The sequence below is a fragment of the Pseudopipra pipra genome, chromosome 1 (assembly GCF_036250125.1).
Source record: "Pseudopipra pipra isolate bDixPip1 chromosome 1, bDixPip1.hap1, whole genome shotgun sequence".
In the NCBI taxonomy this organism is placed as follows: Eukaryota; Metazoa; Chordata; class Aves; order Passeriformes; family Pipridae; genus Pseudopipra; species Pseudopipra pipra.
The window spans coordinates 11,508,218-11,534,966 of record NC_087549.1 but is presented as its reverse complement, the minus strand read 5'-3'; the positions used below and the strand labels follow the sequence as shown (position 1 = coordinate 11,534,966).

Below are 26,749 nucleotides of genomic sequence, written 5' to 3'. Positions count from 1 at the left end.
ATTCATGCACTCAGCCACATGCCTGTCAGGAGAGTTTCACCCATAGTTCCCTGTCCACATTTCAAACCTCATTTATGACCTAAAGCAGAATCACTTCTGCACTCGTGTCATGAATAAATAAACCCCTTCTTGATTATTTTTATCCCTCAATAATAGCAAAAGCAACATACTTCATCACATAGGACATTGAACAGATCTGTCAAGATGGATACATACAAAAAACATTTTCATGACGACATCTGACACATTCAGACCAACACTTTATTTCCTCAAGGTAGGGATCAAAACAACAAAGAGGGGGAAAAAATCTGCTAAGTTTTTTTTTTCTTCTGTATTTAAGCGCTGTAGATAACTTGTAAGAAGGCAGGGAGAACTTCCTTGAACCTCCCGCCCACTTGTGCTGGGAACCCACAGGGCCAACAGCTTTGGGCATTCATACTCTCATCCATACGAGCCTCAAGGCCTCCCTGCATCTCTCCTACTCAGGGGCCATGAGAACAACGCTCAGCTCCTCAAAAATATTGCAGCTCCTACTTTTCCCTGTACTGGCTACCTGTGAGTCTTCAGCTCTTCACCTTCCCCATACACGTCCCTCTGTGACCAGCTTTAATCCCACCTGACTCCTACTGGGTTTGTGGTCTGGACCTAAACACCAGGTGTGGGAGAGCAATTCCATGGGGGACAGCACAGAAATACAGCACCTTCAGTACAGCTCCAAAAGTATGTCAAAATAGCAAAATTAAGCAAGGGAATGACATTTAAAAAAAACTATGAAAGAAACAAAGAAAACTTCAATCACACCATGGCTGCTGCAATAATGATGGCAAAACAAGGCCTGTTCCACTCCCCACTCAAAGATGCTTAATCCTGAAGGAGGACAAGATACCAGTTTGCTAACCCTCGTCACAAGACTTGGCTCACATTTGGGGAGGAAGAAATGAACCCAGAAATCCAAGGACTATGTCTGTTTGCTTTAACCACCGCTGACAGATGCAGGTGGCATCTGCAGTATAAGAACAGTGGGTTGGGTTTTTTTTCCAGCAGCTTTTAAGTTCTTCTCTCTCTGCTTCACACTTTACAGAAAATTATGTCTCCTTCTTCAATATTGCAGATGGATTTATTCAATACCCAGAAGCAGGATAAAGGGGAGCTGGAGCCAGACAGCTGTCATTCCATAGAAACAGGGTTAAAAAAATGGCTCCTTCTTCACAGATCCCAGACAACCACCCAAACCATTCTATGCTTCAGTATTTTTCTCAGTGCTCACCTACCATGCATTGACGGGTTGTTTGTAACACACATGGACAAGAAGATAAGAGACTAGAAAAGGAGGGGGAGACAGGAAGAAAAACTGAGGAAATATTACACACTCTCTACAGACGTTGGTCTGAAGTCCGACAATTCATCACAGAAAATGAGAAACATGTTTACACATCATCCAAAATCAAAATCTTATCTCAAAAAGTCATGTTCCTCTAATGATCACCATTCTGATTTTAAACACTAAACTTCTGACAGACAGACACACAAAGCCTAATGAGCTAAGCTCCCTCTTGCTGGCTTCCACCTCTCCTTTCCTCATCTCTCATCTAACATCAGCTAAAATTCAAGAGCAGTTTTCTAGTCATGTGGCTTTCTACCACTGTAATTAACTGACTCACCTATTAGGAAGGACAGTCAGAGACAGCTCATCTGTTCTGGGTAACACTTATACAATTTCAAAATTTCAAGAAACTCCCCACCCTAGTATTTATTTTGCTCATCCGTGGGTTCACTGATTTTAGGCAGGATGGGAAGGACAAGTTGCAACCTGCAGGCTGAGAGCTGCTCAAAGCACACTTCCAACCCTGCTGCTTCAGACCCACTGTGGAAAAGGGAACCAGGAAGTCTGCTTCTGTACAAGCTCCCTATCATTGCTCCAAAGCCTGGTGGGGTTTGCACTTGGCCAAGTAGAAGCCTTAGTGATGGCAGTGCTGTAGCTACCAGTGATGCTTGTTTCCATTAAAGTGACGATGAAACTCCTGGGACAAGATGGAGGTGGGAGAGCAACAGGAGCACAAGATTCAGGTACTAAAAAAGACATACTGCCTTTGGGGAGAACTCCCTTTCTTTTCTCACTCATGTTTAGTTTTCTATGGCTGCCAAGTGCCCTCCCCTTGATAACAACCCGTGCCACCTTCTCACATTTTGAGGAATAACATAAGGTTTAGGACACCACAGACTGTCAAAATAAAAAGAAAAAAGAAGAAAGGTGGTAGAAAGGGAGAACACTGAGAAATGTTAATAGTTAGAGAACATTTACATAATGGCTTTTTTTATATTATTCCAAAAGATTCTAGAAAATTTTACAGGTATCTGTACAAGTCATGTTAGAGTGTCAATGTTCCTAAGAAGAATAAGTTAGCAGTAAGGGTTCTATTTTAAAACACAATTGACTTTGTACAAACAGTTTCAAGGCTTTTGCATAAGAACATTAGATGGCAGCTTCAGAGTATGATTTAAATGACACATAGTAATTCTATCCTGGTGTTCAAGTACATATCAGGAATACACTAGAGGGGACCGAATTATTATAACAGAAAGTCCTACTGCTGTTTAGTCTTTGTCAATGAGCACAGCCCAGAAGTTTTTTTAACAGTATAGTATGGAGCAAGTTACCTTTCTTTGCTTTCTTCTGTAGCTTCAGTGTGTCAGATGATTTCTTTTTTATCTCTTGGCGGGCTTTTTTGTATTCTAAAAAACACACACAGTCTCTGTTATCAACATACTCAGTGTCAAAATGAATGTTTTTCACAGAAAAGGCTATGCTTGAAGACATTAGACTACCAACTTTTAGAGGACAGCTACTATTAATCAAAGCAGCTTAGAACTCACATTTTGTAGTGCCTATACATTTGGCTTAATATAACATTTTAGGGTGTGAGCACATTCACATACCAAAATCTTTTCCAAATAAACAAAGCCTTTACAGAAATAACAACTGAGAACACAGTACAAAATTAGAGTGCTTTTCACTTCAGACTCATCCACTCTCAGGAATGGAAAACAGAGATGACAGGTTTCTCGAAACATCTGTGTTCAAAAACAAGCATCCAGAAATGGCAAGGCAGAGAATATCCTGTGATCCCTCTCCAGCATGAGAGTCAGGCAGAGGGAGAGAGTGCTAAAACTTTGCCCAAGGAAGGGTCACATTGCTAGCTCTTTCTGATGAAGTGGAACACACTGCAGTTGTCCTCATTTTTAGATGAGCTGCAAATCCTGGGAGAATTAAAATCCCAGAACAAAATATTCAACCTCTAGTGCAGGGACACTAAAGGTACCAGATATGAAAGCTGATATTTAAAAAAAAAATAAAAAAAAAATGAAGGCATGTATGCATGTATATACATATACACATACACTTTAACAAAGGAGTCAATGTTACTACTCTTCTAATAGATGGAAAAACAGAAGCAGGCTGGTGGCAGGCACAAGAACTGTACCAAGGCCAACTGCACCCCCAACACCCAAGTCTGCCCACTAAACCCTAAATCTCACTGCCACTTTGGCCAGGGTCACCCCTACCTGCAGGACCCCAGGTGATTCCTCCCTACTTTGCTTAACACTCTCTGCAGCACAAGGCAGAGATTTTATCAAGGGCTGCTGATTCAACTGCTTCTATGTGATCACAGTAACAGTGGAGCAAGAAGCAAATCCTCTTTTGGAGGCCAAGCCCACTCCTTCCCATCAGTTCTCACCCTCTACAAAATAAGTTACGGTGCTCTTGCTTCTTTCAGACATAGCAAAAGTCTTCAATTTTCAAGTGGTGAACTGGAACCTGCTTTCAGCACCTGTGCTAGAGGGCCACCATCCCCAATTAAGTTTTGCAAAGCCAAAGACATCTACCTATGCACTTGCTTTGCAAGACTGCTGCCTCCTGTTCATTCCCCCAGGAAAGCCTCTGGAGCCATCATCAGCACTGCAGCTCTGGGCATTCCATGTCCACGACACAGATCTCCTGCTCCCCAGGTGCACATTTCTGTGTGGCATCAGGTATAAAATAACGATGCTCAGTGTTTTACAGGGCTGTGCAATCTCTGGAGAACGCTGCATCTGAGGCATAACATGATCTTACAATTTGCTTTTAACAATACCCCAGGGCTTTGACAGGATAGATGTGGCATCTCCAGTCCTCAGCACTATCGCAGAACACACAGTGAGAGCAGACTAACAGACTAGTCACGGCTTATCAGTCAAGGAAACAATCTACCCCTTGGGGTCCTGCAAACTAAACCTTCCAAATGCATAGCAAGGGTTAAAATTTTGTTAGGCACTTTAGAAGAGGAGTGTTTTAGAAGCGAGAAGTTGCTATACATATTTAAGCACATCATTCAGTTCCCCAGTACAAACATGAAAAGAGGAAGAAAAACTGATATTACAATCTTACTCCTATTAAAGAATTCTTCCTCTGTAACTACCTTTTGCATGGTCTTTATCCAGCTGATTGGCCACTTTCTTCCACTCTTCCATCTGTTCTTGAAGTGGGTTTATCAGACAGTCAATTAAAGCACTAATTTTGTTGGAAAAACACAAAGAGCAATCAAATCCTGCAGATGCCCCTATTCTTACAGAGAGATCCAAGGTCAATATTGGAGTATTTTTACTTTTTGCTGTGACAGCTACCAGTGTCACAATGTAAATATCAGAACATAAAAATGTTTACACTGGAGAAAGCAGAAGAAAGAACTGGATCAAAAAAAAAGTAAAAATCCACATCACAAGATAACCAGAATTACTGCGCAAAAGTTCAGGACAGTGAGGAACAGAGAATAAAGCAGAGGAGTGACCCAAAACAGGTCAATGTAAACAGTTAGATCCTACTCAGCTGTCACACAGTTTAAATGGATACTCTGGAGACCAGAAAGGTTCACGAAGCCATGAAGATTATAAACTTAAATAACACATTTATATACACAAGAAGACAGAGCAGTTGTACAACAGAACAACATCCTGGCCAATGATGGGCCTCACCTCGCACCAGTGGAGCCCATGATACAGCACCAGCAATCCTGCACTAATTAATGAGACTGGGATCAAATCATTTAAATAGCTAACTCTCGGGTAACTGGAGACTAAAGTTGTCTCTTCACAGCCAATTTCTTAAAAATCTTTATTTTAAAATAATCAGAAAAATCATAGAATGGTTTGGGTTTGAAGGGACCTTAAAGGTCATCTAGTTCCAATTCCCCTGCCATGGGCAAGGACACCTTCCACTAGACCAGGTTGCTCAGGGCCCCATCCAACCTGGCCTTGAATACTTCCAAAGATGGTGGAAAAAGGGAAAAAACAAACCAGGTCACCAGCAAATGGTGAAGCATCATTTTTTTTCACCTCAGGTCAAGTATAACTTGCAAGTCTGGTTAAAAAGCACACATGCAAACTACAACTTGTACAAATTGTTTTTGTACAGCCCAGCTTACATATGAGCTAATCCTCTCTCATTACCTCTACAGTCTAACTTCAACAGCAAAAAGGGAATGAGAGAATTTGCCTTTTCCACACTCATTTGCTGAAAGTTTTTTTCTTGGCCACAAGCTGTTTGGGCTCTCCAGTAAGCTGAGGAAGCAGCACAACATGCTGCTGCTGGTTTAAAACTTAGTAATAAAGCCTGAAGTCCTGAAACAAAGACAGGTCAGTTGGTCACATCAGCAGCCGCCTGCTCAGCACTGAGTATCAGGAACTGATAGTGGGAATTTGCAGCATATAGAGGTGATTTGAGGCGACTAGCCCAGCCCCCAGAATATGCAGTGAAATCCTGCATGTTCACAGCACCTAATGTGCTGTGGGGCAGAGAAAAATTGCTGTTCTCAGTGACATGGGCAGAGATCAGCTGAGAAGCCAATGCTGGTGGACAGCTTTAGCATCAGAAAGATGAACCTCCAGTGCCAGGCCAGGTAGGGAGCCACTCACCTTGAGAACTGCCGGAGTTTCGACTCTATACTTCTGTGCCTCATACACATCCTGGTGAGAGCAGACCCAATCTCTCTGGTACCACCTGAAAAACAAAAAACAAAAGGCAGGTGAGACCCCAATGAGATTCCCACCTGTGGTGTAGAGGCATAAGAACCAGGAGGCAGATGCCAAGCCTTCCAGAGCAACTGTAAAACAAATTACTAGTAACTGTAGAACCAACCAGGCTATTAACAGGGCAGACCTCGGGGGTATCTGCCACCTCGGGAAGAGATTAATTCCTGTTTACCAAGAGACCAGAACTGAACAATTAAACATTAATAAAACGCAGTTCTTCCCAGCACTTTTCTGTGCCATGAGGTCCAACTCCATGGCAGAAGAGTTAAAAGTGCCTGAAGATGCCAAGAGCCAAGAAGCAAAGCTGGCACAAGGGGATCTATAGAGAGCTGGGCATCTATAGAGAGTTTATTTACACATTTTGGAAATAAACCTAAGGGATTCAATTCAGTTTTCCCATCTCTGGATTCTTTAGATCCAGTGCCTCAAAGGGATTCTGCTCCTCTGGGATATGTGCCCGATCCCACACGCCGCAGGTCCCAGCATTGCCAGGAGGTGGCGCCGTTCACTGCAGCCCCTCGCGCATCCCACAGGTGGGACAACCAGCGGTTTTCCAAGTGTTCCTCCTCCTCCTCCTCTTCCTCCCAAGTTGTGCCTTCCGAAAACACACATTCCTTCATTCCCCACTTCAATCAGCATTACCAACTCTGACCAGCCCATCAAATTTCGATATAACTTTGTTTTGGTTAGTTGCTAGGTTTGGTAATTGCTTGGTTCCCATTTGCAAGTCAAATCTACTATTTTCGGGGTAACAAACATCAACCTTCGTACAAAATGTTTCCAAACTGCAGTGCTCTCTGCAACACTGAATATATCAGCAACTATTTAAAAGACCTATTTGATTATTAGAATAACTTTGGACTTGTATCACAAACTAAAATCTTCCTTAGCCTTTAAAAATGGCATTGCCCAAGTAAAAAAAAAAAAAAAATCTTCCCAAGAAACTTGAAAATTTTTGATCATTTGAGTTTTTTAAACATGAAAAAAAAGTCACCATCTTCCTGCATTCTTGTGAAATTAAATCCTGCGCCCACAAAATGGCTGTGGAACAAAGACACTAAATAACTGGAACAAACTGCGGCTATTTGGTATTTTCCATTGTTCAAAAAGATAAACAGAAAGTCCTTTGTGACTTGCCCAATTACTCATGTTTTTATAAGGAGCTATTGAAATAATATTATTTAGTAACACTGAAGAGCTGTAGCCTCTCTGCATACAAGTGGTTGGGAACAGCATATGGACTCCAGCCTGTGGAAGAGATGGATCGAAACCCATCTCTTCCGGTGATGCTGCACTTGCACACGCTGTGACAGACTCTGGTAACTTGAAAAGCAGTACAGAAGATGGGGAGAGGCATAACAGAGAGAAAACAACTGGAGAAAGAGGACAACATCCACAACAAAACATCTTTATCCCAAAACATGGGTATTTTTCTCTGGAGCCAGTGGCAAATAAAAGTAATTTTATTTCAGAGCTCAATATGGCACAACTCCAATGACAGAGAAGAAGAAATGAAGCAAAAACTTCCATGGCCATCAGCAGAGTAATTCTGAATCGAGTTTAAGCAGAAGGTAGGTTTTTCAGGTTGAAAACTCACTGACATACTGGAATATTAAATACTGTCAATGGTTAAGTGACACTGCTTTCCTAAGTCTGTTATATGAAGAAGGAAGGGTCATATCAGAACAATGATAAGGAAATAAGGCACCATGTGTTTTGGAGACTAGGAAATGAGGGCCAGTTACTGTTAATATTAAATTGCAAGATAACAGAATTTTACCTGAAACAGCAACAACCAAAGTATACATATATCCCCTCAATATACAGTACAGATGGGCAGGCAAGGTCAGCCAAACAGCAATACAAAGTTTGGCCTATACACTGGTAGTTGAGCTGGTTTAAAAAACAAAGAAAAACCAAACTAAAACAAAAAATCCAAAACAAACCAAACAAAAACAAACAAAAAAACCCCTCAAAAATAACAAAAAAAACCCCAAAAAACCCAAACCAAACAAAAAAACCCAACCCACAACAAAAATAAATAAAGCCTGGAATAAAAAGGTTATTACACAGAAAAAAAACAAACTAAACTTGTTGGGAATGAGGGGGCTACTGGTTCTTCCCACCTTTTAAAACTTCCTGTTAACCATGAAGTGTTTACATAAACATGGAAAGATGAGGTGTTAATTTAATTCTGTGGATAAAAATTATTCTAACAAAGTGAAAGTAAAGGAGAAAAAATGGTTTGGAGAAATTTTTAATGTCAATTCTGGAAACAGGGTGTTCCAGAAGATGGGTTTAGGATTCTGCTCAGGAAAGAGAATGAGGGGTGCTGCTGGAAAGTTTGGGAGGGCTAAGCCAGCACCTCAGCTTGGTCATCATGGACTCAGGGAGGGCTGTGGGGAGTGGGTCAGGGCTGGCAAAGGTCACCGGACTAAAGGAAGGGCAGTACAGGCCCATCTTGTCCCACAGCTGAATCCTGCTGTTTCTCCTAAATGTATTAAGTACTCCAACAGCATTGGAGTTAAACAGAGCTTTACCTTCCTGATACCAACTATATTAACTGTCAAGAATACAAATGCTTCCTGAGAAAGCAAGAAAAAGTTAAATACAGGCCTCTCAACATCCTTTGATTTACTGAGCTGGAGCACTGTGGCCATCACCGATGTAGTCAGCTGTTCCTCCAGGAACACCTGCAGTGCAAAGGATTTATCTCAACTTTCAGAAGGAGATTTCAGCAAAGGCTAGTTCCCACGAGCAGAACTGCACTGATGTTCCTGTTTCCAAATCTGGGATCAGCTGGCTACACAAACTGGCAGGAGGGAATCTGTACCACTGCAGTGGTTTGAAAATATCCAAACATAACAAGGGATGGTAGCTTGGATTTGTTTCTTTCACCCAATCTCAGCTGCAATGAACAAGAGTAACATATGCTTCACATAAATTACTCACAGCAGCAGCAGGTGGCCAAAGCGTGTACTCTGCACACAGAGATGGACCTCACAAGCAGCATTAATGTGTGTGCAAGTCCTGGTATTGGCTACACACCCGAGTAGTCAAAATCTAGGAAGGAGTTTATTGCACTGGGCAATGCCACGGTCATACAAAACTTGCTTCAGCCTCCAACTTAATTTATTGTTTATATTTTCAAATACCTGCTCCAAAAGCGACCAATTGCGTACTGACTCAAGGACAGAGCCATGACCTGGGCAGGCAGAAGACCAGTGTAGATAACTTCTTTTTCAGTGCCATCAACCCACAGACACAGTGGCAAAAAGAGCATCTGACAGAGAAGTCCATCAGGATTATGCTGAATGCACTGCCCATCTCCACTTCACTTACAAACAGGTCTCTGGAAGAAAGTTATGGCATTCTCCGGTATTCTCCAACTTCCCAAAAAGAAATACTGAGGCCACACTAGTAAACTTTTCATCAATCCACGAGTATGTTGGAGGGGTGACCTGGGCTCCATTCACTGCTTTCTGCAGCTATGCAAGTCAAATTGCTGTGCCTGGGACTCTCAGTTTATGAAATGAGGCTGTGAATTATCTGCTTCTCTGACATACCGTAATAATTCATCCATTAAGGCAAACAATGCCTGGGAACAGTGTAAAGTAATACTTCGAAACCGGAGATGAGAGCTGTATTCATCAGAATTCCCACTCAGAGAAAGTGGCTTAACAAAACGCTCCTGTCAAATTTGATTAGAAAGTGGGTGATAACATCAGCCTGATTCCTCATAAGTAAAAGGTGACTCTGCAAGGCAAAACGTGCTTTTGCTCTCACCTGCTTCTTCCTTTCCTGCCTAAGCCTGTAAAAGATCACAAACTTTTTTCATGTAAGATAATTAAATGAAAGTCTGTGGATCACTACACTACAATGAGTCCACTATAAAGGCATAAATGATTTTCTTTTGATGCTTGTTTGTCATTCAACACTGCAGAGAGACAACAGGGACAGATTGTAGGAAAGAGACTCAATTGTTTTATTGGAGTCATTATGTTTGTGTTTAATGATGATCATATATCAAGGAAATGATTATTTGATGAAATGTGCAGCTGTACAACTGCATGGCCTCTATATAACAACTCGCTACAATCAACCTCTTATCTTCCGCCTCTCCCTTCACTGCTGAGCAACTGCAGCAGGCTCAGAAGATGCTGCCTTTCAGGAAGTGCCTTTAAGACTCGAACTTGTTAACGAGTTCATCTTTGTCTTCAAGGGCATAGTCCAAATGTTTCAGCTACTTCCCTCTTTCCAAAAAGGGAGAGAATGATGAAAAATGGGTGTAATACGTTTGTAATTTCAAAGTTATCAGAAGACGCTTCCATTTTTGAGTAAAGATTAAAGCAGGAGTGGAACAGAGGCTGGATTATTAAATACAACTCTGAACACGGAGGCTATGACAGGATGACTAACAGTAGGACATTTTAAGTTAATGGCCATTACTCAACCCTTATCCAAATTCATGCTGGTAGAAGAGCAAGCAGTTTCCATCACTAATTACATGTGACATGGACCTTGATCTTACAAAACTTTCTATGCGGATGTCTCCATGAAACTCAAGAATGATGGGATCAGTTCCAGGGTGTTACAGAAGACAGGGGAAAAATGAGGGCTTTTGCCTAAAAGTGAGTAGCACAGGGGCAAGTCACTACTGAGACACAAGTAAGCAATCACTACTGGGACAGAAACCTGGAAGTGGAGCTACGGGAGCACTTTATGTTTCAGGGTGTCAATGGCCCCCAGGTAGGGCTTGTAAGTTGGAAAAACACATCAAGAACTGCAGAAAATAAAAGGATCTTGTTCCGCATCTGCCAGTCAGAAAAAGAAAACAGGACACCCTTAGTCCTACAGCTCCTATGAGCCTTTATGAGCAACACTTTATATTAAAGTTTCTGAAAGTTGCTGCAGAAAAAAACCCCTATTTACTGAACTTTTTTTAAATTTAATTTAGACATCCTTCAGAGGAGACTGGATCAACAAATGCAGATTCAAGGTCAAGCTCACCTATGAATTTTAAACTAACCAGATTTAACAAAGAAACTCTGGCAGGCCATTGTCATATACCACACTGCTGTGGTTGCCATTGCAAAGGAACAGATTGTTTGCAATGTTCAGTCAAGTGCCTTTTGGGCAAATTATTCGGAAAACATATTTACAGAGGCCTGCTATGAAGTTGTCACATTTGCCAGAGCCCCACACAGTCCCATTGAGAGGAAAACGCATTACAGGGTTTATTTTCTTGTTTGCTGAAGAAACTAGCATTTGTTCATGGATGGGACTAACATTTTCTCAAACTGCACTTTCACTGATCTTAAAGGAAGGGGATTTAAGGAGAAGACTGGCAGTGGCAGTTAGTTAAAGCAGCAAAAGAACCAAAGGAACAGGAAACCTGAACCACCCCTAGCCTGCAGCCTGCCCTGGCAACCGCCAGCTTTCGGAAGTCCTTAAAACAGACTATGACCATGTTCTTTGCTAAAGAACATGCCAGAAAGCTCTTGTGACTTCTTCTGATCTAGCTTATTCCTCTGCTAAGCAGCATTTTTGCTTACACTAGCTGTTCTCCAAGCAGAGCACTGGGCAAAATCCTCACCCCAGAGGAGTCAACATGAGCAGTGCCAATAAAGAAGCAGGGTCAGAATTTCACTCATGCACACAGAGATCACTACACAGTCTATCCAACATATAAATACAGTCATGAACCAACTCTGCTCTGATCTCTGGACAGTTTAGGTTTAGCCAGCCTTCGGCACATGAATGAAAAGCTCTCCTGTGGCCCTTTGCTTTGAAAGAAGATGTCACACACACAGGTGGCCAAAAACACTTTGGGACAGTTTAAGTTATCATAGGACACATTGGTTCAATTTTTGAGAAACTAAGAAGTCTGTCATTGATTCACGAAATTGTAAGAGACACAAAATGCATCACTGAACTGTGATATCCTGTTAGGGAGCAGTAAAAGTCCAAGCAGAAATATTTGCCAGTAACAAAATCCTCAAGTCTGAGGTGTTTGTGCCAGGAGTGCAAGCTGGATTGGTCCCTCCTCCTCTCCCTTTCACAAACAGTGCTGCCAGCACAGACAGCAGCATTTTTCTTCTGGTGATTTCTTTCAAGAATTAATATGCATCCCTCCTCACAGGTGCTTGTTGCTCATTTTTATGAGCCTAGAGTTCTGCATCAAGGTTTTAACGCCACAAAACAACACATCATTAGAAACAGATTTGCTTAGAAGACCAAATGCCACACTTGTGTTTTCCAAGGGCCATTATTTATATTTTATTCTTTGGAATACAAATAATTTCAGTACTGAAAACGTACAGGGCCTGCTAAACACCTGTACTCACAATGAAGCTGTGCCCACTAACACTGTCCATACCTTTTCCTCATTTCTTTTCAAATTTATAGAAAAATGTATTTCCGGAATCATTCTATAAACAGCTCCATAAACCTAACAGTCTTAATGTGAGCAGATCCCACTGCATTGCTCCGAATGCTACACCCACTAATGGCTCAAGGAAGGCAGGTGACATGAGTCCCAAGCTCGCTCTCCAATAAAAAAAGGAGCACACTAATAAAAAGGACTCTGTGATGAAAAGGGAATTCCTGAGGCTGCTAAAGAACGTGAGGCCAAGCCTGTGCACTATCTCAGAGTAATCCCTCACCTATGCAGCATTCCAGAGCTGAGCTGCCAGCAAATGAGTATCCAAGGGCCAGCTCCATCAGCCAGGGATACTCACTGCACTGAGGACCACACTGCACTGCATGCTCCAGATGGTGGAAAGATGGAGATCTGGTTCAGGCCTATTTAGATAGCCAGACTCATTGATCTCTATACCTTCATGAATTTGGCTCTAAATGAACGTTTAATGTCAGCCCAATATGTGAAAAAGGCAATAACTCACGATACTTATGTTCTTCTGAAGTACCAGTCTTTATTTCGTCTGGGCCCAGCGATGAGCTGTGATGTAATCTGATTAGAGGCCAGCAGTATTCAATGAGGGAAAGGGATAATACACTTACAGCAAATGGCTTGGAACGCCAAGTGCAATTCCACTGCACACTCGGCAGCACATGCACTGCTTATTTTGAACTGACAACTTCCACAGAGGCTGTAAAAAGCCTAGAAGCTCTCTCTCCTCTGTGTTTAGGTATTGGCCTTCTAAACATCTCTAGCCCCAGAAGCCAAAAGCCCCTTAACTCGGGTCTCCCCTGTGCTGCTGATCCCAATCCAACAAGGATTCCAGCGACTATGAAATGGCTGCTGCCTCCAAAGCAAAATCAAGCACCACCAGGACAAGCAGGTGCAAAAAGCAGAAGAAAAGTTTATTTTTAAATCGAAGTCAGCAGATCTAACTGAAACCCCACAGCAAGCAGATTTGCAGAACAAGGCAGCGCTATTTTTATATGCTGTCACTTCTTCCACCAGAGCATGCTTCCTTTAGTGAATGGAGGGAAAGATCATGGAGGGACAAAGGGAGGTAAATATCATTCAAACTACCACAAGAAATTATCAGTTCAAGAAATTTTAGAGAAAGTCTGTTGTTTTTCAGTTAGTTATACAGAGACACATTATCATTGACCCATCAAAAGTCTCAATGCACACATAAGAACTGAGCGCAGCATCTCAACCCCTGGGCACAAGGGGAAGCTCTGCCCCTGCCCCAAGTATTCAGGGATGTGGTTCCTTCTCACTGAAGCAAACCTGTGCCTTTGCTCAGAGTTAATGATCTCTAACTACAACAGGCACATACATATGGGAGGGTGTACTGGAGGTGATGCTTCAAAAAGCAATACATATATCTTCATTCAGGTACTTTCTCAATGCAGCTGCTCTGTATGATCCAAATTTAAAAACTGTCTCAAATATTTATTGGAATAGTCATGGCTTAACTTCATCCCTACTGACTGATTCAGTGCAACACCAAACTCATTTCAACATGGCTTGGTAGAAGCCTTCTTGGTAGAAGAGATTAAAAACACACTGACTTTGCAGATTTCTACTCTCTACCCCAGGAGACTTGTCAGCGCATGGAGAACCTGTGCACCTCTTTAATCAAGTGGCAGATAATGAGAGGGTAGCATGAATCCATGGCACTGCTGTTTGCAGTTACTTGGATTGCCTCAAAGCTCAAATTGCCTGGTGCTATATGTACAGACAGTTGTGCTGTTTACCAGGTCGGCTCTCAAACAGTTAACCAGCTTTAACCCCAGTGATAGGTTTGGGGGTTTTTTTGGCCACACTAGACTAATTTTCAATGTCAGCTTCCTCAACCTCGCAGAAATATAACGAATTTTCACAAAAGCAAAGGAGAACGTCGCTGCATGGGTTTGACACCAGCTGGCTGCTTGAGCCTGCAGTACAAAGGAATTTGATATACAACAGTGAACTCGGCAAAAGACATATTCCACCTGTTACGGAAAGTGAAATGAGGACAGTTTCATCTCCAAGCAGAGGAACCACAGACCTTTGTGCTTTTGGCCACAAGCTCAATAAGCACATGCTCTGAAAAACACAGCAAACTCTGAGTTCATACTTCTGAATTTAGAAAAGGTACGGACATTTTCTCCTTTACTTTCAAGCAGCAAGTGAAGTTCACACAAGGCTTGCATGCAGATCAGGTGAGACAGCTTACAAGCACCGGGCTGTGCTCACCAGATCTTTGGCTGCCTTGAATGCACAGATTCACATGTTCCATCGGCAAACTCCTGTTTATCCCATAAATCCTTCTGAACAATCTACGCTGTCAGCCTGCATTTAAAGTGTGCCTGCTTAAACCACAAAGTGTACAGCAGGAGAAAAGCTTCAATTCTTTTATTCACAAAAAGAAAAAAGCCCATCTTGAACAGAAGATCAAACGAAGCTGCCTCGGTGTACGGCATTACAAGCACGGCGTACAGCACCACTCGGCAGCGCTGACTGGCATGCAAGCACCAAGGACGTGCTTATCTCTTTCTGCCAGGACAGAGTAACTGCATTTCTTCTTCCAAACAAGCCCTGCTGAACTGTAGCAAATGCATCTCAACCACTGAAACAGCAGATGCACACAGTTCGGTTGAACTTGCCTGTTGTGACCTGCACACACGTAATTGCACACCAGGGTTGTAAGACCTGAGCAAGAAGGCCAAGTTTTGAAATATCACTTGATCACCCTTAGTAAGAACTGCAAGAAGCTTCTGAAAACCAGGATTTGAATCAATGAGAAAGATTAGAATTCAAAAGGCAGAAGGAAAACAAAGATTAATTAAGAACAAGACTTTGCAAATCTTGAAATTTAAACCCTGAAAGGGGAGAAGAAGCTATCCTCCTTCTTCACTGTTTTAGCCATTCTCTCACGGCAGCACAGAACACCTCTAGTACCTCCTCCCATTGAACATCCCCCAGAAGAGGACTAGGAAGGGATTCACACCTTACACTCCACCCAGGATAAACCTTCAGAGCACTATCGCTGTTCTAGCCAAGTCCTGCTCATCACCTGAATCTACAGTCCTGAATCACCAAACCAACTGGGGCTGGGCAGCTTTAAACAAGGCTGCAAGCCATATACAGAGCACTGCTAAGGCTTTTGTAGCAGTGCCATGAAAACCTATGTTAATACCCTTCTTAGGGGATACCCCTCCTTCCACAGTAGGGGAAGTCAATGCACATGGACTGCTCCCCTCCAAATACTGGTGTAACACATTTGGTTATTAGTTCTTCCTTTCAATATCTCACTCAGCAAAAACCAGGGAGACAAGACTGGAAGGGGCCTTGGGAGGCTTTGTGGTCTGCTTCCCCAGTAAAAGTGAGGCCAACTTCGATGAGGTTTCTGGGGGTCTGTCCAGTCCAGCCTTGAGTGTCCCTAGGGGTGGAGATTCCTGGGCTCCTCTTCCTAAGCTGCTGCTTAGTGCCACTATAAAATCGTTTTCCTTACCTAAAATCCAGAGTCCACTGTCCCAACAGTTCAAACCCACTGTTTTCCAAGCACCTCTGACACTGCTTTGTCAACATAACACAGTAAATATATGTGGAAAGTGTTTATTTGTTTTATGCAAGTAAAAGTTTTGATGTCAAAGGAATTCAAACATCCACCATAGGTACACAAAACAGCATTTTCACAACCCAATCTGGGAAAGTCTGTGGTATTGTGAAAATTACAAAAAACCAATTAAGGACCTCCTACAAAAAGGAGTCACCCCAGTCGCTAACTTGCTGCATTTCTTCATGTTTCTCAAAAATTAATTCACAGTACTTTACAGCTAAGTTGATTTTAACAAAGAAACATTCATCTGGTCATTTGACACCTCTGGTAATGCAGGAAATCCATCTAAGCCTTACAGCTCCTCACACGCTCCGATGCTCCCTTATTCTTCTAACAGACCTCATCAACCTGCACCTACAATACACAGCTGGTTGTGACCTATTGCTATTAATTTATCCATTAAAGACAAAAGAAAGTGTCGAAGTTGGATGAGGATTTCTGACCTAGGCTTTAACCACTGTAATGCACAGGACTAGCATACAAATTACAAGTTTACAGAAAGTGCTTGGAAAGGGTCACCTTCTATTTAGAATTGTATTATCTACTCGCCCCCAGAGACCACCTTGATTTAGCACCATGTAACCCACATTCCAACACTTCACAGTGATATTGTTACATGAAAGGTTTCCCCTTCCTTCCATCCTGCTCAGCCATGTGAAGCAGAATCAATTCAACCAGCTCTTCTCCCAGAGACGGTCAATTTGAGGACAGGTTGCTCAGAACCTAAACACACACATGCACACAGTCACAAAGAGCCCGAGGAAACCCACACTTCTATTTCTGTGCTGGACATGCTGAGGAAGAAAGTCTTAGATCACTCAACTCTTGCCATGTGGTCTCAAATGAAGTTTGTAACAGAAAAAGCCAACAGAGATGACAGGATTTTATTTTGCTAACTGAAGTGAGAACCTTTGGAAGCTTTAATTCTTGGGCTCTAGTTCTAGATCCCCAAGTGTAAGTTTGACTCAAATCCACCTGCTGCTCACCAGCATGGTCAGCTCTGTCCTAGACTGAAAGGCTGAATTCTTGCAAGACAGTGAAAAATACAGGCTGCAGAATAAGGATGCAGCTGGCTCTGAAAAGGTGGGCAGCAAAGGGAGTTACTGAATTGCCCACCTTCCCACGACGGGTAGCAATGCTTTAAGGCACTGATCCATGAACTGTGGTTTTTGTGACAATGGTGTGTACCCTACCATAAATCCACAGGCAGTGCAAAGCCCAGGCTGCAACACAACTGTGCCAAAATGCAACCAAATGCTATATAGAGCAAAGCACCTTCCCACTGTTCCCAGCAACAAGGGACCCCCGCAAGAGCTGCTCAACACCACTGATGTGCCTGTGTTTAACATCTGCACTGAGAAGTAATTTATGATTTTAAGGAGAGCTTCTCAAAGAGGGCAAAGGTGCCTCAAATTGTTTTCCCCAGAGTAAAATGCATCTGCAGACAGTCCTTGAGGAGCAGCTAACACGTGGGTGTTTAATAACACAATGTTGTTCTCATTTCTTGACAGTCTCCTGGGCATTGCAGGGTCAACACAGGCCAAAACTTTTACAAATTTTATGTTGCAGTTGAAAAGAAAAACACACACACTTTTCACATCGTTTATAGACTAGACACAACTTGTTCCAGAAAGAAGCAATCTATTTTTCCCGCTTGTACAAATACCCACCAACCAACTTAACCACACTGAACAGCCAAACACTTGTACTGGTAACTAGTTTTGTTACCACAACACACCAAAGTGAAAATGAACCTTAATAATGTGACACAAGCAAGATTTAAAGTATATATATTTTTAATGTGCTCATTTTTCATGTGGTCAACTTCTGCATTTATGCTCTGGTAAGCGTGACGTATCATCAGTCTTAATAGACTTCCAGTGCAACAGCAGTTTCTGATTTATTTCTCCCCATCCCACATCCTCTTCAGAGTCCATTTCTATTTCAAGCATCAGTACCCAATGCCTGCAACATCTGCAGGTTGCCAAGCCAGTTTAGCTAAGGAAAAATGGATACAAACTACTTGCCAACAGAAGAAAATACACCCTGCACTGCAAACTGGTTAACTTGTGCTTTTTCTATCTCTCTGTAAATAGGGCAATGCCAACTGCTAATTAAAACAGACAGGTTCAAATGGTGTAAAAGCTGTAATTGCAATATGACGTGTAAGTCTCTAAATATATATTAAAAAAACAAGGCTAAAAAGCCCTCCAGTCCAAACCCTGAAAACAGATCAGCACTTGCAGCTTTTCACACTGCATTAAGGAGAACAGAGAGCTGCTGATAGAGGTTCCCCTGCGCAGAAGGGAAGCACAAGAAATGCACTAAGAAGCACAGAAAACAGAGCCCATGACATCTGCTGTTACACGGCACTGAAGCCACGCTCTCCTCAGGCTCCCGATGAGCCCTTCGGCTGCCGGAGTATCTGCTCGTGACGTCACCGACAGCAGCTGCAATGCAGCACTCGCACGGGCGATGAGCATCTCTGGACTCCTCTTCCACTGCCACTCATCCTGAGAGAACTCAAGGGCACGCCTTCGACAGAAATAATTGCCAGGTTTAATCTGTCCAGCTGCAATCCATTCCAGATACAACCGCCTGCGACGGGCTCTAGCCTAGATTTTTGTAACAGTTTGTTTAAAGTAGGTAAAACAAATGATTCAATTAAAAAGACAGCCCCCAAAGAACTGGTTTTTGGTACGGGAGTAAGGGCTGTATAATTGGGTCTTGAAGTAAGCAGTGTTTTCCTGGTTAAGAAAAAAAATCGGTTCAAAGAAAGTAGTTAGTCTCATTAATCTGCCATTCCCAAAAGGATCAAAAGGGTGTGAAAGGTATAGCTTGCAGGTCAGAATATAATAAAACAAGAAAAAGGTACCTCAGTTGGCAACCCAGGATAAACCAGCAATACATGTGGGATGTGGATTATTTTACCATACAGAAGATGTGGCAAAAACCTATGGCAGCAGAGGTGGGAAGCTCTCACTGTGGGAGACTGCTGAAATTGTAAACATTAACAAGAACAGAATCCCACCAAAGGAGCTCTGGTTTATCTACTAACAAAGCTTTATATCAGGTTTGCTAAACTGTAGGTGAGCTAGGGGTAGATGTAGGCCTGAAACAACTAAAAAATGTGTTGAGCTCCAAAGAGAGAAATGACAAATCATCTGCCATAAAAACAAAATTAAACCTAACACTATTTTAAAGCACTTAAGAATGTAACTGAAAAGAAAACAGCTATAAATCAGCATAAGCAATTACCCATCCAATGATTGCTCCTCTTATTAGAGGCAACTCTTGCAAGTCAAGTCAGCAGACACAATGGGAAGGAGGAGGGAGTATCCCCACAGACATTTTTTCTAGCAGTGACCGAACATGAGAAGACTCCACTTTAGGTTTAACCTAAAGTGCATACAGAACATAATACAATACAGCTTCCTTTGAAGCTTGACTGCCTTTTGCAAAAGGAAGAAAAAGTGGCATCGAAAGAAATCAGCTTGCAAGAAAAGGTGAAGAGACTTTTTAGCAGAAGCTCTTTTCCAACAGGGTACTACCCTCCTTCAGCCTGACCTCTGTGCAGAGTCACCTCCAGGGAGTACCATGGACAGGGTGCTCCTCACCCAAATGTACCTGTTGGTTAGTACCCTGCTGACTACTAAAAATGCACTTTTGCTTTAAGGTGCTGTTAACAGAGTTGCACTGGACACGTTTCAAACAATTTTGCCCGTGAGAAAACAGTTTGCAATTTCCAAACAACTTTCAATGGGACTTTGCCGGTGAGAAAGACTGACCTATCTCTAACATGGAGAATTCAAACTAGGGGTACCTCAAACGCCTGGGGCAGGATGAGCACCTGCCTCAGCCACCTTCTGCCAAGCCACATGTCGAGAAAAATGTTCTGACAAGCAGGCAGAGATCAGAAGTACAATTTGCTCATTTAAAAATATATCTCCCATCAATTTATTCTGCCATCTGTTAGCAGGGTCAAACGTCAATCCAAAATCTACACAAGCCATGAGCCCTCTCATGTGAGGCATCCTTCCTTCTGCAGCCAGCAGCACACAAGTGTTTGATGGGCTCAGGATCTCAGCCCAGCTTCCTCTGGTTCTCTGGCCAAAATGATGTGGTGCACATAGAGCAAGGCTGTCAGGGACAGCCTTCGGCACACTGCAAAACCCAGGAACAAATGTGGATCTTTGGATCTGCAGCAGGATGCTGTTATCCACCCTACTCCTTTAGAAATTTTGGGCCCTTCTGTTTCTATGTGACTAGCATCAATATCTCCCAACAGCAGTTCTGGAGCCCTGGAAAAGGTCACTGGTGCATCAAGGATCCCTCCTAAAAATAAGAACCACTAGAGATGACAACACCCACCAGAAAGATGGGCATACAGAGAGAAAACAACACAGGTGCATCTCCCAAGACCTCACCAGATGTCAGAACAGGGTCCATCCTCTCTCAGTTCACAAGATTGCTTCACATGGTTGCTGGCCACCAAGGTGTCACAGAATCATAGAATCTTAGGTTGGAAGACCTCCAAGATCATCAAGTCCAACCTCTGACCTATCACCTATCCTGTCAACTAAACGATCAACAGCCCTAAGTGCCACGTCCAATCATTTCTTGAACATCTCCAGGAATGGTGACTCCACAACTTCCCTAGACAGCCTGTTCCGATGCTTAACCACCCTTTCCGTGAAGAAACTCTTTCTGATGTCCAACCTAAACCTCCCCTGGTGGAGCTTGAGGCCATTTCCTCTGGTTCTGTCTAGTTGCCTGGGAGAAGAGGAGGAGACACTGATTCCCACCTGGCTACAACCTCCTTTCATGTGGTTGTAGAGGGTGATAAGGTCACCCCTCAGCCTCCTTTTCTCCAGGCCAAACACTCTCCGCTCCCTCAGCCACTCCTCATGTGACTTACTCTCCAGACCCTTCCCCAGCTCCACTGCCCTTCTCTGGACTTGCTCCAACACCTCAATGTCCTTCTGGTAGTGAACTGAACACAGGATTTGAAGTGCAGCCTCACCAGTGCCAAGTACAGAGGGACAATCACTACTCTGCTCCCACAGGCCACACTAGTTTTGATACAAGCCAGGATGCCATTGGCCTTCTTGGCCACCTGGGAACATGGGCTGGCTCATGCTCACTTGTTATTGACCAGCACCCCCAGGTCCTTTTCCACTGGGCCACTTTCCAGCCACCGTTCCCCCAGCCTGTAGCATTGCATGGGGTTGTTGTGACCCAAAGGCACAACCCGGCTCTTGGCCTTGTTGAACCTCACACCACTGGCCTCAGTCCATCAATCCAGCCTGTCTACATCCCTCTTCAAGAAGTTGGCAGCCAATAGGAAACATGTTGTTCCGGCACTATACTCTCATCCCATTCCAAAAGTAAGGAAACGGTCAAGCTCCAAACGTGCCAGTGGTCCATCAATTTAGTACAGACAACACTTCCGAAAGGAAAAACTTCCTGGCTAAAGTCACACACACTCTTTAACCCAACCTCTCAAACTGACTAATTCATTTATAGCAGGATACACTTCCTGCATAAAACATCCATATGCAGAAAGTATTACAAACTTCCTTTAAAATCTATATTTAAATTGGAGTGATAACGCACTGCTGATATGGCTGCTGATATTCAGTGTACATCACTGACTTTTTAAGTGGCCTAGAGTTTAGATGCTTTAGTATGGCTTTCTATTATTTTATCTGCAAGTTTTCCTCAGTCACCATCCAAATGCTCCTTCAGGAGAGCCGCCAAGACAGATACCACCTGTCCTGGTGACTCACAGCAGTCAGTTGGATGCAATCTAAGGAGTGTGAATCATCGAGAAGAGCTAGTCCAGCATTTTGATAGAAAAGTGTATCATCTTCATCAACCTGGAAGGCTCTTTTACATCAGAGAGTATGGGAAGATCCACCAGGCAAAGAGCCAAGTCCTCTCTCTACAAAACCTTCCTGACTATTGCTGCAGGGACAACCGCAGGGACAGCAATGGTAGTTCTGTCCAACTGACACAATTCCCTTGCTCACCCACATGGACAGGTTGACTCCTGAAAGAAACTGCCTGTTCTTTCTCAACCAATTCAGTAAGACTAGAAAGGTCTACAGCCTCCTTAGGCAGAATGAGGAAAACTCTGCCTCCTATAAAATGCTCTTTGTCCAGTGAACAATAAAGCACTATTAGTTAGAAAACACGAAACCTGCCTGGCTGTAGGAATAGGGACCTGAGCTCCACTTTTACTCCTGGAATTCCCTTTGATGAACAAGAATGAACCCCCCAAATACCTATGATTAAAAATTCAGGATAATTTGATTCTCCACAGAACACCAATGCCATACTGGTGGTGTTTTGGGGAAACTTCTGCGAAGCCGATGTAATGTTTTTCGGCATGGCCTCTCTCATCAATGAACACAGAGAGGTCTGCAGTGTGAGCCTGAAAGATAAGCATGCTGAGTCTCATCTTCAGTACACAGATCTCCAAGGAGTACCTGCTCAATTTCTCCCAGTAACTTTAGATATAATGCACAGGGGGGTTGCATGGGGGGGGAAGGCAACGCTATTACAATTTCTATGACTATGACCTTTAAATGTTTAACTAGCAATCTATTCTTTGCAGTCAAGATAAAGCAGCAGGTGATTGGCTTCACTATGAGTCACTACACTCCTGTAGAGCAGTAACTCAATCAGACACTTTAACAGCCTTCAGTTTTGTTCAGGATCTGCTTACTAGAGACATAGTCCCCTAGCTACAATTTTGTTTCGCCTTGCAAGCTAAGCAGGGTCAGTCCAGGTCAGTGCTGGCTTGAAGGAGGTGTCTCACAGAAAATCCCAGCTGCTCCAAGAAATGGGGCTGTTTCTGGAGGAGGCTCTGTGAACAAGAGCTCTGGGAGAAAGTCTGGAGCTTGTGCCTGGATATGAGCTGCAAACTTTCAGTGAGCTACAACTGAGACCTTGACCTCTCCTACTCACTGATCTCAGGATGCACGTATTTCACTTGCTATCCATTGGACACACCATTCTTCATCTTCCCTTGTAGCTGCTCCAAATATTCTCTTAAGGAGCTCTCTCACATCTCCAGAAATGGCTTCAATGTTGTGTGTGGTGTGTGAACACCTGCTCACCTTTACCTTCTGCCTGATCCATTCCTCAGCTGGTGTTATGGCATCAGGAAATTGCTGGAGCAGCTGAGTAAAAGTTTATTGTGACATATATAACACATATCTTCACTGTCTTTCAACCACACCTGGATTTCAGAAGTTATACAGTAAACAGTCTGCAAATTCAAACTGCCTTCTTGACAGCCAAGGCCTTTTCTGCTCCTCCAGAGTAATTTCTTTTTCCCCAACAGCTTGATAAGCAATTCTGAAAAGAAAAAACATACTTCCCTCCTCCCATAGCTGAGTCAGCAATGACAACAGCAAATTCCCAAAGCATGCACGTACCCTGCTGATCTCTGGACCTCTAAAATTGTTTCACTTTCCCTCAGCACTTGAGTTCTCCAAGCCCAGGCATAGGCACAGTGTACTCCAGTTGCACTCATGCTCACAGGACCAGCCCTTGATTCCTGCTCACAGTCCAAAGGGTTACCAAACAAATATAAATTAGCAGGAAGGGTAAATCTTTCTTCCATCAACCCATGGTCAAATGTACTACAGGAACTGAACCACACACAGTATGTCCTGTTCTAAGCCTGCATCATGGGGCACACAGGTTAAGTTTAAAAATTTACTTTTCTAATTTTTAGTTTAAAAATTACCTTTGGTCACCCATTACTGACCATTTCATAAGGCTTAGGAATCTGTTACTGGCTTCAAGCTAACAGATAAGTACTAAATCTCACAAAACATCTGTTCATGGATTTTGATCCAGAGATCCTGGGTTCAAACTCCACTGCTGTGGTCTGTTTATCTGGGTTGTACAATAGTAACAATTAAGAAAAGACAAATTACAACCTTTCAAAGAGAGCAATGAAACATTTTTGTTCTACAGCACGTAGTTTGATCAAAGTCTGTTATTAAATATTCTTCCACTTCCTAAACCAAGTGTTCTGCATTATGGAAAGGGTTATTTTTATCTCATACTTACCCTGGTTGTATTTATAAGGCCACGTTGAATATGATATGGGTTTTTTTAATCTAGGATTAGTCTCACCAAGACTCTTATCAACACATCACTCAGGGGTTTGCAAGGAAAATATCTGTACCTAAAGCTCCAGCATGTATGCACATAGCTTCATTAACATAAACACTTTCATCTCAATAAAACTGCATTTCCATTTGGCATTGCACTGTTATTCACAGAGGTGTCAAAGCAGAGTTACTGCTTAATGGGCCTAATATTACTGTCACACAGGGAAGCCCTAATGAGAGTTTTGCAACACACTATTGCAAAAGGGCTCCAGAACCAGCTATGGCAGGAAGATCTATGCCTGAGACATCTGTATACCTGTACGAACGGGAGGTGTTTAGTTTTACGGGGGTAAAAAACTAAAACTGTGTCCCTGTAATAGAAAGTGAATCAAGACAAAAGAAATTCATCTTACACAGCAAGAAGATAAGCTGGCAAAAAATAAAAGCAGGTAAAGAGTGAAGTCATCTATCAACCTCGTGACTAGAAAGCAAGAAAGATGCAATCTGTTTGGCTTACACTTAAATCCAAGATCTCATATTTCTTTCTAAGAAGGCCTTGAACTGAGACGCTTTTCTGCCATTATAATCTTGTACTTTGGTTTGCACAGTAACTGTAAAGGTGCAGCATGTAGGCACCACAATTTTTCTGTTTCCAACTCTTCTAAAATAATTTTCAGTGCTTCAACCCCTCAATGCTCTTACAAGAAAAACCCACTGAGTCACCACAAGCAACTAAAACGCTCAAATACCTGTGACCTGTGCAGAGCTGTGAAGCTCTTCTACCTACAAGACCTCATCTCCTCAACAGACACTGGCTAATTCTGAGATGACAAAAATGCTTTCAAAACTTGACCTGGTGACTTAAAAAGCTTTCTGCCGAAATGAGGTACACGAGAGGCATCACAACTGGAGGTTTAAGGGGGGAAAAGTCTGAATAAAGCATATGTTTAACAGCTGGGCTAGAAGAGGCCATAAACCTTTCCTTTTTAAAATCAATGAAACCCCCACACTGCATCCCACATCCCAGGAATGTGGGAGCAGATATGTCCCTGGCCTGGCACTCTGAGCTCCCCACACTGTAACTTGAGGAGCTCCTGTCTCTGGTGGGTAAGACGTGAAAAACATTGTCAGCCTGAGAAGAGACACGCGTTGTGCTCGTGTATGCTCAGCTCAGGCAAGGTGGTCCTTCCCTCTGAGGAGCACAAGTGACTGACATTTGGTCAATTAGCTCTCTATTAACATGCAGCCAGGGACCTGGGAACAAGAACATTTCTTCCTCTTCCTGATTTGATACAAAAGACAGAGAAACATGTTTTAATCTGCAAGACAGACTGATAAAACCAGCTGCCCAATAAGACAGGCTTAATTCTCCTTGGAGGGCTTGAGAGTAGCTTTACTGCCTGCTGGATGAGTTGTGTTTACAGCAGATCCTCCGAGCTGCTCAGCCTCCTGGATGAATTTAGAAATCAGACCAGAGGGTAGATTTGCAGAGCAGTAATTAGCAAAGGAGATGGTGGAGAAGCAATGGAGAAGAGTAATTTAGTCTGTGTCAACATAAGGTCAAGGTCTGGGGGGCTTGTCTGAACTTCTGGGCAGCTCATGGAAGAAAGGCAAGGAAAAATGAAACACGAGGACCTGCACTCCAAAAGCCCAACTACTCCCCACTGATCAGCTTGAGCAGCCTTGATCAGCTTTGTAACTCTTCTTCCTTCCCATTTCAGGGTTTTACATTCTTTTTTTTTTAATTTACTTTGAATATTTTTTTTATGTTTAAAAAAAAGGCAGGTCGTGGGTATTCCTGACAGGCAGCCCTGCCCTGTTGCCACAGTGACTGTAACACTACACGGTCAGTTGGCAGGCAGAGGATTTCCCCACCACTGTATTTCTGCTAATGAGTCAGCAAGTGCTTTAACTTAAATAACACACCACCAGCTTGATCAGGCTTGCTACTGTGCAACTGCACCCCAGAGCAGAGCAGATGGAAGAGCTCCTGTTGTACCAGCTGCATTTAACCCTGCTACCCCCTAAAGCCACTTCCAGAAAAAGCCAACATGCGTAACTCCAGCCACCATTTCCACAGAGCTCAGCATCACCGTTTCCATCTTGGATGGACTGCATCAGCATTGAAACAAAATAGAGAGATCATTAGAAAAAGTTAAAAAGATGTAAATATGAGCTCAAAACCAAGACTCGGGTCAGAGGAAGGCCAGGAATCACCAGGCAGTACAGCTTCTTCTGGGTTCTCCTGTTCCAAAACTCGTACGTTGCCTCTCATGTACAAAGAGAGTAGAGAACATGTCAAACAAGTTTCTGTAGGGAGGATTGGTTTATTTCTGCTTATATCTGTTCCCAGAAACTAAGCATCTTCTTTTTTTTCAAGTCAGTAAGAACCTGTTACTAGCATTCCAGCCACTGACAAAAAGCAGTATCAATAGTGTCAGTACCGACACATACTCCTCCAGTTACTGCTAATATGTTCCTGCTCCAGGAATTAAAGTGGTGAACACAAATCCCAGAGTACACACAATC

At 42.9% G+C, this 26,749-nt stretch overlaps 1 protein-coding gene across 21 annotated transcripts in view; it reads right to left on the bottom strand.

Moving 5' to 3' along the window:
• Window positions 1–26,749, bottom strand: part of MTSS1 (MTSS I-BAR domain containing 1) — a 126,353-nt gene that overhangs the window by 28,855 nt on the left and 70,749 nt on the right. For 12 of the 21 annotated variants that reach the window (XM_064645345.1, XM_064645196.1, XM_064645336.1 and 9 more), the window contains exons 4-6: window positions 5,950–6,034; window positions 4,458–4,549; window positions 2,659–2,733 (exon numbers count right to left, since the gene is read on the bottom strand). In XM_064645345.1, the coding sequence (XP_064501415.1) occupies window positions 2,659–2,733; window positions 4,458–4,549; window positions 5,950–6,034 (252 nt within the window). Of the gene's footprint in view, window positions 1–2,643; window positions 2,734–4,457; window positions 4,550–5,949; window positions 6,035–26,749 lie in introns of all 21 variants that reach the window. The other 9 variants (XM_064645283.1, XM_064645206.1, XM_064645167.1 and 6 more) reach the window with 1 other exon arrangement.